Source organism: Harpia harpyja, chromosome 5, assembly GCF_026419915.1.
Source record: "Harpia harpyja isolate bHarHar1 chromosome 5, bHarHar1 primary haplotype, whole genome shotgun sequence".
Lineage (NCBI taxonomy): Eukaryota > Metazoa > Chordata > Aves > Accipitriformes > Accipitridae > Harpia > Harpia harpyja.
In genome coordinates, this window is record NC_068944.1 from 6,556,720 (window position 1) to 6,576,718 (window position 19,999).

The 19,999-nt window shown below is 37.4% G+C and overlaps 1 protein-coding gene across 3 annotated transcripts in view; it reads right to left on the minus strand.

The window, feature by feature from the left end:
• Positions 1-423: 423 nt before the first annotated feature.
• Positions 424-19,999, minus strand: part of LPCAT1 (lysophosphatidylcholine acyltransferase 1) — a 64,207-nt gene continuing 44,631 nt past the window's right edge. For all 3 annotated transcript variants that reach the window (XM_052787057.1, XM_052787059.1, XM_052787058.1), the window contains 5 exons: positions 18,279-18,404; positions 11,026-11,179; positions 10,027-10,125; positions 6,586-6,724; positions 424-1,353 (listed from right to left, as the gene is read on the minus strand). In XM_052787057.1, coding sequence (XP_052643017.1) covers positions 1,169-1,353; positions 6,586-6,724; positions 10,027-10,125; positions 11,026-11,179; positions 18,279-18,404 — 703 coding nt within the window. In that variant the 3' untranslated portion in view covers positions 424-1,168. The remainder of the gene's footprint in view (positions 1,354-6,585; positions 6,725-10,026; positions 10,126-11,025; positions 11,180-18,278; positions 18,405-19,999) is intronic.

A 19,999-nucleotide genomic window follows, 5' to 3' on the forward strand; every position in this document is an offset into this window, starting at 1 on the left:
CCTCCACTGGTAATTAAGGCATGTGGCTTTACAAAAGGAAAGATAAGAAATGTTACTAAGACAAGTGATTTAGGTTGGTGGGTTTTTTTGTTGTTTTGTTTTTTAACAGTTCTAGACTATTTTAAGCTTCATATACATTATATGCAGTATATGTAATGTTGCTATAGAGATTTAATTAGCATTTCTTCAGGATGTTCTGCAACTTGTTGCTGGCTTGGCCTCTGAAGAAACTGCAACCTTTTCAAACTTGTGCTGATACAACAAAGTTTTCATAATGTGTTCCATGCTAAATTATCTGTATATACAGGCTTGCTACAAAAGAAACCTGTGATTCCTGATAAATCTAGAATAAGTACAATTGTGTAAACGTCTCCCATTTAAGTGGGTGAACATGATTTGAAATGACTATAAGAGAAAAGCACAAACAGTTTTGTCATGTATTTGCAAACAGTATGTGGCATGTCAGTTTGGAAAAAAATTCACGTTTAATTGCATCCAGAAGATTACAGTAGAAAAGTGTTGGGGTGAGGGATAAAAAGCCTTTCCTTTTCATTCTACCATGGAATAGACTGAAAGAGAAACAATTTTGTCATTCAACAATAAAAATAAAAAGTAATCCTTAGCAAGTTTTTGCATTATTGTTTCCAAAATGTTCACTGAAACCAAAACAAAGGGCCAAAATATGCTTGCCTTGCTTGAGAGAATAATCCCACTGAAACCAACAAGACCGACTATGCAAATATGGACAGCAAAGTTTGGCCCCAAATAAACATCCCCATAACTAGGGAAAACACTAATCACCAAAGTGCACTTAACACCATAGTAGCTACAGTTTCTTTATACATGCACAGTTTGTGCGACACTTTGTACATGAAACTAGCCAATGGAATATAAATAAGTGTGCCGCTTCCTTTTAAATATGAACATTAATAATGAAGCACATTCACATTTTTGCCTTTCAAAGACCTTTTTGAAAAAAATAAAAACACCTTCCCCAAAGTAACCTGGAACATGTTGTTAAATATAGCACATACGATTCAAAGAACAGTATTAAGGTAGAAGAACTTTCACACACAAAACTGGTATTTGCTGTATAGTTGGAGTGACTTATGAAAATCCCAAGAAAAGACAATCCTCTCACCAGGAGAGGAAGGTAACAGTTGTAGTGTTAATTCAGTTTCTTCTGCAGGGGCTTGTTTTTATCTTCAGCATTTTCAGGGCTGAAGTCAGTACAGATACCATTAGGAGCAGAAAGAGATGAAGTCTCCAAGCCACTCTCAGCTCCCATCTGATCAGCATAGAGATAGTCTTCTGCAAAGTGTGGGTGCAATTCAGCAAATCTGTAGAAGTCATCTAAAAAAAATTGTTGTTACACAGAATCAGCTCTTTAAAACAGAAGGACGCTAAATTTGAGTACTTACACATATATAATCACATGATCACTTCGGAGAAAAATAGAAGCAGTTAACATAATGCTATCCCCATAGCTTGTTTTAGCTTCTCAGCAGAAGTTTACCACATGCCCAGAACCAAGATGCCACAAAGAGTTACCTAGGCCCTCTTAAAACACTTCAGACCAGAGCTTAGCTTGTATGGTGAAGGGGTAAACAGGCTCAGATTTGCATTAAAATGCATGAGAAGCACCACATGCCCTGACACAGCATCTCACTGTTCACTGGGGGAAGGGCAGAAGCCCTCCAGCTGAGGAACAATGAACCGCAAAAGTAGTAATTTCTTAAAATCTGGGAAGTCTTTTGCAAACATGCCCTTTAATGCTTTGCACTCATAATTCTCTTCAACCTCACAGCAGCTATCACTGCTTCCTTCTGCTTTCAAGATTTCAGCATTTCAAAACTCCTAATATTTTAGAGAATAATATTGTGAGAAGATAACTAATTTGTAACACATTATGAAAATCTGATTTTAACGTTGGATACTAATAAGACAATAAAAAGAGCAAGATCAGTTCTTGGGGGAGCGGGGAATCCTTAACATCAAGAAGTTACATCTTGTGTTAAAAATCAGGCATCGAAGCCTTGTCACAATTTGCCCATATGACTATTTATTCAGACACGATTTGAACACAAGATACTGTACAGGATCCAAGTCATAAGAAGCTATTCTTGTAACGTAAACTGACACTGGAAGAAGCTGCATGCGAACATTATCACTAACTCAGTCACCTACAGTGTATCACACACAGCCCACTCAAATTCACTGTGTTATCCCAGAAGAGTTCATGGTCAAACGGTGCTGCGAGTTCCCTGGAGTGCAGCGCAGATGACAGCTGAAGTAGCCTTTCAGAGGAGTAAAGCCCAGCTCCTCCTGGCACAACCGGGCTGGTGTGGAAGAAGGGAACTACCACAGCTTTCCTCCTCCGCCACCCTTCTCCGTTAGAGATGGCATGTTTTTCTCAATATTGCAAAGAGCAAGGGAATGTCATTTGGCTCACAGGGGCACTGAAGTTGTAGGTCAACCCTGCCTCTGAACTGTTGCAAAGGGATAGGTGGGGAGAATGCAATAAATGTAACTTCATCCTTCCGCAAACAAAAAAGTGGGTATCCTTTATCTACAGTTTATATGGATCTGAAGTATTTTGGACCCTGTAACTTCAACAAAAGCTGATGATGTTCAGGCCATGAAAACCAACACTACCATCTATGTATGTACAACAGGCTGATTGATCATGTAAATGATAAAGTCTTCAGGGGGTGAGGGGGATATCTTAAATGTTTAAAAGTGCATACAGCAAAAATTTCTCTTTTGATAATATTTAATGCAAGTTCAACTTTTTAAAAAAATAATCTCATAGCAAAGAATGGGATGCATCTGACCTTTCTCAAGAAGGAAGCATAGAACTTTTTCATATTTAAAATATTTAACAGTGGTAGTAGTTGCAATAATATATTAGAAACACTTGAGTGCAAACTCATTCATCAGAATCAAAACAGTTAAGTACATTCAGTGAATCCAACTGAGTATATCATTTTTCTGCAGCTAACAAGGAGAGAGCAATCAGCTATCAGCCTTAACTGGGTCTGGCCTGCAGCAGGAACATGAAAGCATTCCCCCCCTTTTTTTTTTTTCCTCCTCACATGGACACTTTAAGCCCATCCCAAGGATCTACTCCTTTTTGTAACAATACATGTATGTGCACCATATTGAAGACCATGAAAAAATTGCCTTTTTTGGGAAAGGTCATTCTGATAGTTAGCCCAACTAAGGTAAGATAAGTATAAAAATTTCAACCAACAGTACCAAAGATGCTCTTACAGTCTCATTAAGCATAATCCTTTTTGCATGGGAAAGACTAGAATATTCACTGTAGATGCCATTCTAAGTAATTCTTCAAAAAGCTGCTGTATCCTTTCAGAAAATAAATTCAGAAAATCCCTTGAAGTAGTTGTTCACACAAGCACGATAGTCTATATCCAAATTGGCATCCTGACAGCTCTGTTAGGATCCATTCCTCAATGTTTTATCAGTACTGGATCCAAATGAAAAACCTCAGATTCCAAGGAGGATTGAATTGAACAGGATGATGTTGCTGATAGATCTCAGTAAGTAGACATTTTGGGTATTATAGAAACAAGTCCTGAAGATATTAAGGAATATTTTTCAAAGTTGTACACAGCAGAGCCCAAGGAAAAGTGCTTGGGATCCCATTTGCCTCATTCATCAGAAATGTGAAACAAGGTGATGTAGGAAGAATTGAGCTATTCCAGCATTACTTCTAATCGCATGTCTCATCCTGGAACTCAAGCTTAAAGCAGCTGTGAAGCATCAGACTGGAAGAAAAGATCACCTTAGCCATTTACTTAGGAAAAAAGTAATTTTGCTTCCTATCCCTACTAAGAAGAAAGAGACAAGAAGAAGGGAAGAATCCGAAGTGGAGTTCTTTAAGACTCCTGTCTATATTTTTGCATTAAGTATGCATATGTACTACAAGAACTGCAAGAGGTTTTTCTCCTGCCTTTGCAATACCCTCCTACTACTTGATGCTCCTGATGGAAGCTCTGTGTTCATGAACCTCCTCTAGTTTTTGTTCCCCCTCAACTACATAATTACTTCAGCGTACAGGAACCTAATAGGATAATCCTGTGGTTAACACAGGTAAGGGTACTACATTTTAAAGAACAAATAATTCTTCCTCTGAGCATTCATCCATACAGATATTCACAATACTGCTAATTCCCCCTTTCTTCTTGTTACCAGCAAGCAAGGCAGTCTTCAGAACACTCACAGTCATCATTTGTCTATCAAGAGCAGGTGGAGAGTTTCCTAGAATTTGTGATGCCCACCTACAGAACCTAATCAAATTCTCCAGAATCATGTCTTAAGATTGAGAAATCTTGCCTCTCTAGATTACAGTGAAAGGATGAGCTTTGGAATCAAGGTGCATCTAAACAGTTAAGCCAACAGCATGCTGCTTAAGAGAACTGACACAGATCTTTGGCAATTAGTGTATTTTCAAACATGCAACAAAAATCCAGACTTCTAACAAGTCACATACAAGACTATCAATCTAGTTACACAATCTTAATTTTGCTTTTGGTTATTCTGTTTACCTGCAACCTGAGCTTTTTCTTTGGGATATCATCTCTGGCTTCAAGGACAGAATGTGCAGCAATTTAGGTTTGATATTTGGATATTTTATTTTTTGTTCTTACAAGTAAGTCTGAAGACTTAGTATTTCTGCTTCACATTCCAGTACCCTAGAAAGGAGGAGCTTGTGAGCAGACCCCTCTGCTCTGCGTATCCAAAGTAATGTCAGTACTCTTCCACCATATACAAAGTTTTCATTTCTCAGAACCTGTCTGGACAACGCCTTCAGAAACAGTCATAGTCTGCAAGTTTTCCACCCCTCCCTTCTCAGTATTTTAAGTGCAACGAATTGAGTATGTGGAAAGTTGTACACATTCTCAGGAAAGGCAAGAGATTGAATATTTACAGCAAGAACTTTCAAGACAGAAATGCAATACCAGAAGTTTATTTTCAACTTCTAATTCTCTACCGCAATAAATTGGACATTTATTCTTCTATTAAGCTTTCAGATATGTTAAAATCTCAGCGCAATGTTTATATTATAAAATGAGCACTTCTCTCAGAAAGAGATCCAAGCAAAGTTTCAAAGAAATTATGTAAACACCATCCTACTTTCTGTAGCCTCACAAAAGACTAGTCTTGACTACAGGAAATAAAATAGTGAAAACGAGAGCTAAGCACTTCAGTGGCCACTCCTGTGGCTCAGTTGTCCAGATTTTCTTGTGATGGGAATATACCACGACCACTTAGGGGAAAAGGGCAGATGTAAATGCAATTAAGTACTATTGAAGATGGATATTAAAATATGAGTTCTTTGGCAACTCACATGAACTGGTCTGAGTTCACTTGTACACCGTTTCAAATTTACCTATTCTCAAACAATGAAGTATGCCAAAATTAGAGTTCTGCTAGGCTTACCAGCTTAAATTTCTGTGCTGGTATTTTTGAAGCTGGTGATGGGGCAGGGCAGGGAGGGGGAAAAGTTGAGTCACCGCCCAAATGAGTTAGGAGACAAGGAGCAACAAAGACAGGCAGGAAAAAGGCAATAGCGTCGGAGGGACATGGAAATGCTGGGGACGTGACAGATGAGAGGTGCAGAAAGGAAAGAGTTAGTACAGCAGGAATCAAGGAGGCAAGACATAGCAGTCAGGAAAAAAGGGGAGCACAATGGCAATGATACTCATTCCAATAACTCTAAAATAGTTCTGTAGTTGAAGCTTTACACACATATTGTATGATTGAAACATAGGAATTACTAGTGTAGAAATTGTGATTTACTAACACTGATGTCTTAATTTGTAAGATTTTTACAAATGAAAAACATACTGATTATCCTGAAGGAAAACCACTGGAACAGGGCATGTTATAAGCACTTCTACTGGAGATACGTGATATGTTGGCTATCAACAACGTGGTTAATACTTAAATGATACAACTAAATTTAGAACCTTACTGCATAAAAGATGAAGAATCTGAAGTAACACACAAGTACTTTGGTTCCCAGCATAATCTATTCACCCAGATCTCTCAGTTTTTCAAATGCAACTTTCTCGCCTCCATATCACCTGCATTACAGACTACATATTGAGCAGCCTGGTTAATACCCCCTCATTTCCCCCGCAGACACACTCGTGACTTATTTTGAAACAGGCTGAGAAATTACTATGGGAGCAGAAAATCTTACATCCCCCTATATTCTGGGAGGGCAGAAACAGTGGGGACAGATACAAGAGAGAAAGCAACAGGACAGAACTAAGATAGCTTTCTTAAAAAACATATTCACATACAGAATATGCTGAAAGAGCTAATCTATGTAATTGCCTGACTTAATGTGGAGGGGAAAACATCTGAAAACATGTAAACCTGACATTTGATATTAAAGGTGAAACCCAAATAAAATGTAAATTTACTTTGTCTGCAGTGCTTTTATCACTGTTAAAGTCAACGAAAAATGGTTAAGTTTAATAAAAATATAACCAGTTTGTATATCAACATGAGTTTATACAACTTTGACAGTTCAGATCCACTTAAAATACTTACCATATGTAATCTTTCCTTTTTCTTCTTCATCTACAGCTCTAAAAAGATGCGTAACATTAATCTGTGACACACCCATGGCAGTCTTCAGAATATGAGCTAAATCCTCTTCTGTTATAGTTCCATTTTCTGACTGGTACAGCTATGAATCAAGACAGCAAGATAAATAATTGCAAAGCTGAACGCTAACTCCTACAAACAGCACCACACTAAGAAGTTATGCAAAATTAAAATTTGGTATTGGAAATTCTAGTTGTGCTTAGATTGATATGATCTACTAAGGATTTCTGATTAGTCTGGGTAAAAGACAGCATTGATTAGTAGTTCACCTGTGTAGGCTTAGAAAGTAAAGTTGCTATAGTCAGAAAAAAACCTATGTTTACATGCCTAAGCACTGGCATTTCAGTGATATTCAGAGACAAGGCTATTTAACACTAACATGTTTTGCAGATATGTAACTGAGAATAATTTTTAGTCTATTGAGCTGTGTGTCCAAACTCCAAGAGAGTCTGTGGAATCAGGAGATATATTTAGGTCAGCCTAAAGCAGATACCATTTCCACTTGGTCAGATGTAAACCTCAAGATTCCTTTGACCAACATCCAACTGATTCAACAGCCAGTTTGCATAAAATGCCTACATCTAAATGGCATTATATTAATCAGGAGAATCCTACCCCATAAAGTGATGGGCCTATTATTTTCTACAAATACTTATTCAAAATTCTAGAAAATAATAATTTGCATATTCTTAAGTCCTGAAGCAGAGTTTCCTCACAGAAGGAGTTAGCTTTACTACTGACAGGAGATTGACAACTAAAGGTAATTGTTCATAGTCTCATTCTATCTCTGTATACATACAGTGTTTTCCCCTGAAAAAAGGACCTGAGTATTTCAAAACATCTGTAACAAATACAACTTCATTTAACTTTCTAAAATAACTCAATTTGCCTGTGCAATGGAAATTGAGACAGAAGCGTTTTTGAAACATCCTTGTCATTTTCAAGCACGACAACACTGCAAATATTGAACCATGTGAAAAATGCTATTTTGGAAACTTCCATTTAGTTTCTCTACATCGAGAAGGCGGGAACTGATGAGATTGAACAAAACTGGCATAAGGATGTATTTTTCACACAAGCAGAAGTTGCTGTCACAAGACAGCACACTTCAATGGGATAAAAAAAAGTCAGTAGAATAAAAAACCTGAAGTACCATGGAAGACAACATTCATGCTCAAATCAGGAATCTTGCCTTTTCCTCCCTAGCACCTAACTTGCACACAGTTTCACAAGCAGTAGGGGCAAGGACAAGACACTTGTTTAATAAAACCTGCTATATTTTCACAGATCAAGTAGTCAGAAGGTGATACTTGATGGTGAGGCTCACAAGCATCATATTGGCAAGATTTACAACACCCTTTTGTTTCCCTAACAATTAGGAATGGAGGATGCGTAGCACTTAGACTGGAGTGCTGCTCTTAGACATGATTGCCATAATCCACCCCTTCTCTTTTAATTGTCCACCACTTTAGAACTCTAGCAGCTCAGTAACTCCTATTTCTCAAGTTCTTCAACCATATACTAAACACTTCCACTTTGAAAACTTGTTCAGCTATGTGAAATGTTGCACTTTATCCCTGAAAACAAATGACAGGGTGTTTTGCAAAAAGTAGCACATGGCAGAGGACAGCAACTGTTCAAAGTCACACATTCATGAACTGGCTAGATCCTTCAATGGCTCCCAGTAAACTGTGTGAATATCTTATTGTGCACAAACCCTGGAAAGGAGGGGGAAGAAAGGATATTGAAAAAAAAAAGGTCTCTTTCCCTTTTTTCTAGAATACTGTGAGCAAAATTTCCTCAGCTCGAGACTTTTCTTAACCCTTCCAATCATCACTAGCAGGAAAAAATGAGCCCTACCTGCTTCCCCTTGCTGAGTGCTTCCCCTTCTTCATGCATGCATAGTACTTCTCTGCAGTTCTACAGTTAACTTTATATTTTGCAATTAACCAGGAAACTCAAAATTACGTACTATGAGTTGAAGAATAGAGCAGACAGCGAAGAAAAGAATTTTTTAAAGAAACAGTTCTATTAACTTAAAGTTAGATACTTCCAAAAAGAAAGTAATTGCCTAATCTGAGCTTTTCTTCCTCTAAAATGGTAAAAGTATATTGCATATTATGCATCACAACAGCTAAATTTCACTGAAATACTGCCCGAAAGCCACCTTCAAGTTTACTTCAAGCTTGTTCATTTTAGTATGAAGACACAGAGCTGACCAAACAGCACCTGACCATTTCTCTATGCCATTACATAGATCAAATGGAATAAGTAAGGGCAGAGACCTTTCCGCTTTTCCCTCAGAAGTAGCAGCAACAGCAGCTATTAGAGGTATATTTCCCCCAATATTTGTAGTAACTAAATATTCTTGTTCCTTCCTCCTTTGTCAAATTTGTTTGATACTGGCCAAAGGGTAAGAATGATAGATGTGAACACTAAACATTCACAGGAGCCTCATTTCTTCAGCAAAACATAGTTAAGAGAGTAATACAGGTATGCTGAAGAACCTAAAAATAACTACTCAGAAAATAAGGCTACCATGTAGTACCCTGCAAATCAACGTTCTCAACTCCATGCATTCACCAGTGATGACAGCATCAAGAGTTAGCACTCTTCAGTTTCAGTAACACTAAAGACCATGTGAGTTTGAGGCAGAGGGGAAAGATGATGCAGGATGCAGCAGTTTGCATGTTGAAATAGCAATATTAAAGAAATTAATTAAAGAGTAATAAACCAAGGTGTCAGACAAACCCACCAGAATGGTAAACATTAAGTATTGCTGCTGTCACATTCCCAAAAAGCCTGCATTAATAACTACCTATGCTGACGCTGCAACAAACCACTGAGGCTAGAACAAGATCAGGAGCACTTCTGGGAAGCATAAAGTCTGGGCTCAGACTGCAGGACCAACACAGAAACACGGTAAGAACTAAGAGGGAAGAAAATCTTATCAAGAAGGCAAAAGGGGCTTAAAAGATTAATCTCTATTAAAATGTAGGAAAAGTTTTAAAATATGTTAACTTGAAAAATAAGATTTGATTGAAACATTAAAAAAGTAGTAAGCACAACTCATTAGCCTTTAGTTTAGAAGAATCAAAGGGCTTCAGGTTTGAGACTCAATGTGCTGAAAAAGATTCTACCAGAGTTCCACAGAGAAAAATTTCAAACTGCAAACTTCACAGTTTTACATGACTTAAACTTGCAGTGCATTCCCTCTGAAATGACCTCTTAATCTAACTTTCCACTAATGTTATTTTAAAATGCAATTAAGTATTAAAAGGGCATGTGAAACAAGCTTCTTTTAAGTCTAATGGCAGTATTAATAATTTCTAAAAAAAAAAAAAAAAAAAAGTAAACTACATAGAGGAAGAAAATGCTGCTTACCTGAAATGCCAACTGAATTGTTTCCAGAGTTTTGGATGGCTTACAGACAACTGACAGAGCAATGACAAATTCCCGAATGTCAATTATACCATCTTCATTCTGTGAAGGAAAACCTCACCTCAAAATACTGCAATCTGTCTGAGAACTTTCATAAATAACTAACAGTGGCTAAAGATGGAGAATATTCAGAAAGATCAGTACATATGCCACTGCAAAAAAAGTCTCACTGAAATGGAATTAATTCAGGGCAAGAACCTGGGTCATCAAAGCTCTGCAGCCCTTCTCAGAGTTTTGCTCAGAAGTCATAACTCAAATATTCTTGGAAGACAGTGCTGCTGCTGTGACCCGTCACTTGCATATTTAAGATTTTTACGTTAAACCATCTGAATTACTGTGTCGAAATTAAAGTCAGAGAACTAGAGGGCAAGGTAGCCTAATTTAAGCCCTGAATACATGACATCTGCTCTTTGGTCTAAGAGAGAACACTGGACATATCCACCACCTGGTCCAAACAGCACCTCATCCACACAAAGATAATAGTCATTGCCCCATCCTGACTAATTGCCAGAGGAATGAAAAACTGGCTCATCTGCCAAGTTCCTAGGTCCTTCAGGTTTCAGGCACCCTAGAAGAACAAGAAATTTATTTACAAGGTAAGTGAAATACCAGCTAATAGGCATTGCATTCAGTTGCAACAAGCCACAACAGAGCTTTAGCCTGAACCCATCTTTCTTCCTCTTCATATTTTGCACCTAGAAAGAAAATCAGTTTTGTCCAACTGATACTCCTTTTAACTTCTACCTGAATGAATGCTTTATTTAGTTGATGATAGGTGCTCTTACCTTGCTGAAAGGGAAATGCAGTAGGCAAATACTATGGTGAAGCGCTCAAAAGCACTTAGGCCCGAATCAGACCTCAGCTAATTCAACTGGAACAAACTTAGCTAAAGCAGAGTTTACCAAAAGTAGTACAATTTTTAAATGTGATGTTATTTCTTACCTCATCAAAAAGCGCAAACATACTTTCTAATGTGTGAGAAACTGGAAATTCCAAGTATGCTGAAAATTCTTTAAGATCAACCTTTTCTTTTTTCATTTTCATGGCACTTGCAGCATATTTATCAAGATCATCTTCAAGTGTTTCTGGCTTCAGCCTAGAAAGCATATTATTTTTGCACATTTAAAAAATATGCCCAGTTTTAACAATACAAAATTCAATATACCAAATGAAGCGATGGATGATAATGGTGTAAAACATTGCAAAATCTGGACTCAGAAATACTAAGCAACTTTATAATAAAATAATGTATTCCTGTAATTTTAAGGCTCCCATTAGTTCTTGAACTGTATTAGAAATTACTGCAAGGGCATAGGAACCCTGGTCATAAACTTGTGTCCTTTATTCTACCTTGATTATAAGCCGTACGTGTAAGCAGTTCAACATGAACAAGAAACACAGTCTAGAACTAGCTAATAAGAAATACCAGGCATGGAGAACTAGGTGGGATTTAGGTCACCCGAATATGGCTGTATTGTAGGACAGTAACATAAACCAATTACGATTCCAAATTTACTAATGTCACTGAACAGGAAAGACCTAATGCATCTTGCCTAAAAGAAATCAGGGATTACATAATAGTGATTATACTGTTAATCCTGTTTGTCAGTCCTCATTTTTCACATTCAGTCCAGAGTTGGACACCATTACGAGGTGACCCAAACAAAGTTACAGGAGTTAATACAGCTACAGAAATCCCTCAGTCCTTCCGATTGCAAAACCAGATTTTGACTGATTAATGAACAGCTTTATATTTATGCAGGTATCTACTGCGTGGGTTTTCTGGTTTTGGTTTTTTTTGTTTTTGTTTTTTTTCCCCTAATTTAAGCTTCCTGGTTTTGTGAAAATAAGTCTTACTATGAATATAATAAATGCTGCTGCAGGTTATGGGGGGAAAAGTAAATTCCCTCCCTATTACAACATCAACAAAATCATGATCAGCAGGTTTCCTCTGAACCGATCTAGGGTAACATGGGCATCCAAACTTTCCAGTCTGAAGACAAAAGAAGCCAATAAAGTCTTCTACAATATTCTTCTGCAGTTGTCTGTTTTGCTGTTTGCTGCTGCAGACAAGGAAAAGCAGCTGTTTACAGAACTCACAAGCTCACACCAGAATTGTTCCCAGACTGCAGCTGGAACTCCTCTGCAGCTTCCTTTCAGTGACAAGAATGAATAAAATATTTAATATCAGCATTCTCAGGAGCTTCTGAAAAAAGATAAGAGCATTTCTGAAAGGAAGATTATCTAATATGTCAGCTCCAGACCTTGCCTGCTTGCTGAAATGACCCTTCCTAAACATCACTGCTTTTAAGCAAAACCACAACTACTATGCTGTCTGCCATTACCTAAACTGACTCACCAAAACAGTGAGTACTAAACAGTGTTTAGTACTAACTAAACAATGCCAAGCCCTGTATTTCTGAATTGCAAGACCTGAACATGCAAGAATTCTTCCAGAGACCCATGGGCCCTGCAGAACATTCATATGTTCTCCATCCTGGCATTAAAGCACCTATTTTAAGTTTTGGTCCTAGACAGTATAAAAAAGAGCAGCAAACTCTCCTCTGCAAGCATTCTTTTTCCATGATCAAGCAGAAAAGTAGCAGGAACAATGACAAAGGAATCCAAGGAAGATTTGAGATGCACACAGAACTCAACTTCTCACATGCAGGATTACATATAAGTGTCCACAGATAACACATCCCCACTGTAGTAGCCGATATGGATTTTAACTGTAGGATGAAGGACAGCTGGCATCTGAATCCTCCCTTGAGATAAGCCACCACTGACACAGAACATGCAGTCTAACATCTGTCTCTAAATCAGAGATTTGATTTGCAATGAATTGACTCAAAATTCACCTTTTAGAACTGAGCAACTACTCGTTTGGTGAGTAGTATTCAAGACTTGTGAGATCTCTTCACCAGTTAATTAAGTCCAAAAAGCTAAAAATTTTAAGGCAAAACCTTGTACGGAAAGTAGCATGGCTTACCACAAATCTTGCAGACATCTTGTGGTTTGGGTTTTATAAATATAGGAAGAGATGTGAGCCAATCACAAAATGAGTATGTGGATCAGCGAGGCAAACTTAATTGCTTCAGCTTGTCTAGCCCTTTCAGAATCAGAAAGTAATTTATGTGTGGATGACCATGACCTACTATGCAGAAGTCTTTTGAAGTCAAGTGTTCCAAATCCCCACAATAGGTTCTGAACCAATATGAAATGGTTTGAATGTCTCAAATCCTTTAAAATTGTTACTTTTATCCCAATGGAGGCTATAAAAGCTAGAAAGCCAACAGTGGATGTCTTTGCTCATGAAATCATGCTTGTTTGCCTAATGGCTTCCATGCAGGATCTAGGTTTTACGATGCATAGCATTATTTGCTGTTGTGGTGTTTTGCTTCATTTTTTAGGCCACTGTGCACTGAAGAGAACAAAAAGTCATTCCAGAGTCCCTGAAGATGGAAAGGGCATTTTTCAAGATTAACAGCTCTGAACATTAAATCCTTCACAGCAGACTTCACAAGGAAAACCAGATCCCTGAAGGTAGGATATTTTCAGTATAATTGCCACTATTTTTAGCAAGTGAGATGTCTTACCTCCTTAAAGCTAGTTTTAGCTGTATTTGACTATTTGAAAACAAACTCCTTTCTTGCATGCTGGGAACCTGCCAAAAAACTTCTAGTGTCTCACAGAGCTGGAAGTTGCATAAGAGCAGCTTGATCTTGTAGCTAGCTACTGCGAATTGCAAGCTCAGAGAAACATGCCCTAAGCCAGAAAAGCACAATACATTCAGTTTTATGTCTGCTGATGTACTTCTGTGCAACTTCTTGTCATAATGGAGAAAGGATACTGAACAGCTGCAAAACCGACCTTCCGAATACTTTGGCACACCCTGCCTTGATCAATGAGGCAGGGGTTATCATGGTTGGTATTTGCTTTGTTAAGCCTCATCTGTGATCACCTCCTGTAATGGACTGTATTGCTTTTATCATGAATGCAGACTGACAACATCCTCCAGAGGTTCTTTCTTGTTATAGATGATCTCTGAACACTCTAATGTCATGGCACTGTTAGTTAGCCGTGAGGGGTTATTACTTTGGGGATGCAAAGCTCTACCTACAGTCTGGACCACCATTTCAGGCACACATGGACAGTGGAAGTTTACATTGTAGTCTGGATGGTCAAGGCTGTTGAGCAAGAATAGGCAGGCACCAGGCCTGTGAGGTAATTACCTTCTTGCAGATCTTATGAGCCTATAGAGGCATTGCCTAGTAGGATCCTCGTGGCCAACTAGATGAGATAATATTGGAGAATAGTGGTCAAAATGGAACTGCCGTTTAATTCAGGTCATTCTTACCAAAATACTATGGCTTTTAAGAGACAGCAGAATTGATTCAACACAGCAGGTTTACTAACAATAAATTTCACCAGGGCCAGGGAATGTGTAAGGAGGCAAACCTTGCAGGCTTGCTAAGGTTGTAGAACATTCTTCCAAGGCAGACATCACTAGTACTCATCACATGGGTACAAGACAAAATAATACTCAGGCTCAGGAAAGCAAAGGAGATGGTTAAGGATTCAAAAAGAATTCCAAAATAAATTGCTGCCCATTATTAAAGAGAAAAGTTACTGACTAAGAGTAATCCTACTGAGAAAGCTAAGAAATCTAGAAGGCAAGAACAGGGGATTTTTCCAAAATCTGGCCTGAAAAAGATGATTTGTTGCAAACCATACCTTTTAAAAGTAGACATAATCAACAAAGCCATACTGTCTTCAGTGACAAGTACAAAGAACCTCAGAGTCTGTGTACTAAATCCATACACCAGATCAAGAACCTGCCAAACCAAAGGGTCTTGTGCCACACGTATACCAATAATAAAATGCACATTCACCATGATACCATATTATGTTCTTGCTGTACTTTCTATACTTATTGCTTTTTGATGCACAAAGTAGAAGCCAACTACCATACTGGAAGAGAAAATGTACTATCTTGTACAAGTATCAGTGCTGCCTAGCCCCCCCCAAAAAAGAAAAAAAATTAGAAAAAATGATGAAAAGTCTTAATTTTTAAATAGTATTTGCCAAAGACTTGTCAAATGAATAGGGAAATAGAAAACAGTGACTAAAACAGAAGGATGTGAGACACATCCACCTTTGCTAGATGTTCCAAATCATACCTGGGGTTTTAAAAGTGAAAGATTTGGGGAAAAAACAACCAGGAAACAATTAAGTAAATAATGTGGTAGCAAAGTACTGAATGTTAACAAATCAACGGGTAGACAGAAAGCAAGAGAAATGAGGAGAGATCAGTTTAAAAAAAGAAAAAAAAAATCAAGCACAGGATAAGCAAAAAGATCTTAATCTGGCTAGAAGTTTGACAAGGCTATCAATACTTCCCCCCTCTCTCAAAGAGATGCAAAAGGCCTAAACGACTACAATTACTTGAGCAAAACTTCAGGTTACATCAAGACCTGACTTTATAAGCCTCATCTAACAGCAAGCAGAACACAGTCACAAAAAAAAGAAAAGTCTACTTTGGATTGCAGTATGTGCTACATTTGGCTTTTTTTTTTTGGTAAAGAGAGGAGAGATATCTCTAATAATCAGAAAATAAAAGAATTAAAACTGAGAATAATTACAACCCCAGAAAATTAGAAAATCACTTGACTGAAAACTAGGAATTCTTTAAGGAGCTACTGATGGCCTAAAAGCCATGGTTCCATAAGAAAGGGGAACAACAATTAAGGCTAGAAGGTCCTTCTAGTTCAGGGGCCAAGTGAATGCAGAAATTAGAATGAAAAGAAGGTTGAGACAATAGGAACAAAACAATTCAAATCAGGACTTAACAATTTCCTTGCAGGCAACTACCCTAAAGCAGCTCATAAAAAGTATCTCATAAAAAGATGGAGATGAAACTTATTTATACTGTATTAACACTTTCTGAAGGAGAATATATCCCAAGAGGTCTTGAATAAGGCATAAAATCCAAACGAGCTTTAATGTCTAGAACATGGTAATAGATTCAAAGTACAAATAGAGAACCATTTTAAGCAGTGGGGTAATTAATTGTGGAATAAATCATCAAATGAAGCCAAGGATTTACAATGTATGAAAGCTACAATAAAGATTGCATATAGCTTAGTAATCAGCTCATCGGTCAGACATAGATTATCAGGCTCAACAGAAGCAGAACTGCTTGACAACTAATGAATGCAGAATTTGAGAAGATGAGACTGTCATCAATTGATCTCATTGATACAGCAATCATTTTACCACAGAGGTCAGTATGAGGCAGCTGAGTTTCAGCCAGCTGTGACCTGGCAGCTGTATAGCTGTGTTAAGAGCCCAAGCTCTTCATTAGATGAAGCATGAGAACTCACTGCTGTGGCTGTATGACTTCTGGATTGGATCCCATCCAGTTGAGCACAGACTAAGCAAGTTTTACAGACAATGTTAAAGAATCCTGTAGATACGTAACATAAACAGAAATAACTCTCCAGTGTAGCAAATTGAGGTATCACTTGATTTCAAAGAATCTAAACCAAAACCAAGTCTGGATTTGCCTTACTATAAAAATCTTGCATTTAAAACTGGATGTTACCTTAAAGGTATGCTATTGCTCAAAAATAAGTATTAAGACTAGATGCAAAATCCATTGGGTAAAATTTACTGTTCCAGTTATTTAGGGATGTGACTGGATGATCTTAATGCCTCCCTGGCCTCAAAACCTTTGGAATAAACAGCAAAATGACTGCATCGCCATCAAACATGCATTAGAGATGAAGTCATATTACAATCTTCATCCAATTGTGCCAGGAAAATACCATTGTAATAGCCTTCTTACTGGCACATATCCAATCAAGACAGGATAATATTTCACCAATGTACAATTGCTCAAAACAGACAGAGAACTTTTGGGTTGTGGGGAACCTCACTCACAAATGCACATAATTTAGAGGCCAAAACAAAAACCCAGAAAAACATAATTTGAAAGAACAGCTTTAAATTGAGCAGACAGAAGCCAGACAGACAATTTAACAAGAGGATTAAGCTGAATCCTGAGATTATCAACTGCATAATAAGAGATGTGGCTGGTTTTTTGGGGTGTTTTTTTTTGTTTGTTTGTTCATTTTTCTTAGTACTGTAAATTCAGAGCCTTTGGAACAAAGCAAGAATGTTTGCTTCCCCTTAGAAGTCTCTCCTATCCTACTGGAAGTCTTTTCAGATGGAGATCCTGACAATGAATTAATATATGCTTGTCATCTGAATGCATAATGTATGCTGTCCTACATTCCTTATTCTCCAATAGATCTTTCTCTTCTTTTTTTCATTTGTGTACACAAGCTGGAAGATGAAGGGAAAATTAGTGAAAGGAAATAAATTACAGAATGGAAACATGAAACTATGCCCTGTACTTTAGGTGAGGAGACAAAAAATGGAAAAGGGTGTTTGTATATTAAAGCAGTTAATAGGATGAGGCTGTAAATTTAGCTTCTGGTTGTTGAATAGGATGAGAGGAGAAGCAGGAGAAAAATTGGAAAACAGCAGCAACAAGTTCTACTATTTGGTTTATGTGAATTTTTTCACTGTTTGCTGAAGCTTTTCTGAAAGGTAAAGCCAGAGGGAACTGACACTATGAGAAGAGAGGAGCCACACTGCATACACTAAGCTACGGTTTCGTTAGAAAGTCCATCTAGCAGTAACATACTCAAAAGATCAACCACTTCTTTGTGCTTCTTGGGAAAGGGTGACTCCTCTGCCCTCACTATTATAACATTAATCCAGTCACAAGACTGCTATGGCAGCACTGTTCTCCCTTCATCGGTGTCACAGGAAAGGGCAATTGACTCTTAACTGTATCAAATATTTGGAATCCCACAGTATTCCTGACTCTCTTCAGGAGGTGTCTTCTAGTTTTGTTCAGGAATGAACATTTCAGACACACTCTGGTCACTTGTCAGACTGTGAAAATATGCATTTTACAATCTACTCTACTCGTTAGGATCTAGGGGTGCTGCTTGAGAGTGGATAACAGTACTGGTTTAATTTTATATTAGTGTTTCCCAATTGTAATACGACAACGTTCCATATATATTCATAAATCCAATATTGCTATATGAAGGGAAAATAATATCAACATAGTTATATAATAAAGATGCACCTTACATATAAATATTGTACATGCTCACCCAAGGCTTCTCACAAGCTTTGCAAATTCTAAAAGACACGTGTCTGAAGGCAGACGAAGTTGTCCTTCAGCCAAAGCTAGCTGACAGTCTTCAAATGTGTAGTCTGTCACTGAAACTCCCAATGCCCTTGAATAAACCAAAGAAACACAGTAAGCTAGATAATCTAAGAAAACTATGCAGAATCATAACTTTTTTTTTTAATAACAAGAAATCCTGTAATTATGCTCTCTATTCTGAAGAACAATAAGGAAGAGTCCATAATAAGGAAGAGCCCATAAAAGAAAGTTCACATACAAATGTGAAATGAAATATGGTACTCTACCCATTGCAGAGCATCTATTTTGACTTTACAAGTATATGAAAATATAAAAGAACACAAGGGAAAAATTAGGCAGTGCATAGACTTTCAAATTCTGTGATATTTTCATTGAAGTGAATAACAAGGGTTTAACAATAATTAATCTAGAACAAATATACATATTTATTAATAATTATGTTAAATTTATTTATATTATTATTACACTAACATATTAATAAATCAATAATCACCTGAGCAGAACAACTATTACCTTCAAGTAATTAAAATTATACAACAGGCAACATTTCTCTACAAAGAATGGCTAGAACATAAAGTATAAAAGCAAGTAGAGTTAAACTCCAAGCAAACACAAGTTATTTTTAAGGCCTTGACTCTGTGTAAGCACTGCTCAGCAATAATGAAAACACCCCTGTATTATCAACACTTTTCAGCACAAATCCAAAGCCTAGCCCCATACTAGCTACTATGAAGGAAATTAACTGTATCCTAGCCAAAACCAGCACAGCTGTAAGAATGGTAGAAGAAAAAATACTCCCAAGTTTTCATATGCCAAACAATTAAGTACTCATTTTTTTGCTATACTTCTCACTTGATGCTCTGTAGTAATAGCAGCACCAAAAGATACTTCAAGGAAATTCTGATACTGTAGTTGCACTGCATTTGCTATGCCAAAGTTGAAAGAAAGACACTTTGCTTTGGAAGAGGCCTTTAAGAATTCAGTGTACAAACATAAGACGCAATTTAGAAAGCAAACACTGCTCCATACAAGTTACTCATCTGCCATGTTTTCCATTATACTTGATTTTACCTATATCAGTATGGAACACTATCTCCTTTGTGCAGTTTCTTCTAGTTTGATGAAGTCTTCGCAAAATTTTTTTCTTACCTTCATTCTTTTCATCTACAGGTTTTTCTACCTTACTACTAATCACCTTTTTCATCTGTGAAGTTAATACACAGTAATGGCAAGATTGATACAAAACCCCGAGGCATGCCACAGTCATTTTGGCTTTGATGAAAACTCTACATTCAATTCTACACCTTATTATAGACAGTTTGATCTGTAACGGCAGTTAGCTCTCATGCAGTAACAACTTAATTTCTGTTAAGTAGCCTCTTCCCTAGAATCTCATTGCAAGGCCTTTGAATGCCAATGTAAATAACACAAGCCAGTTCTCTTTTATCCACCAATTAACTGTCAAACTTCAGGAATTCTAATACATTAGTAAGACATGCGCTTAACATTAAAGCTACTGATCAGGGTTTCTCTCCTCCCTAAGGTTGAGCAAGTCAAATATTCAGGAAAAACACCTCACTAAGATTTTCAAGCTCAAAAGTACCAAACGTTAAAAAATCAGGTATTATTTATTAGCTACTTATGAATAAAAGAAGGACATAGACA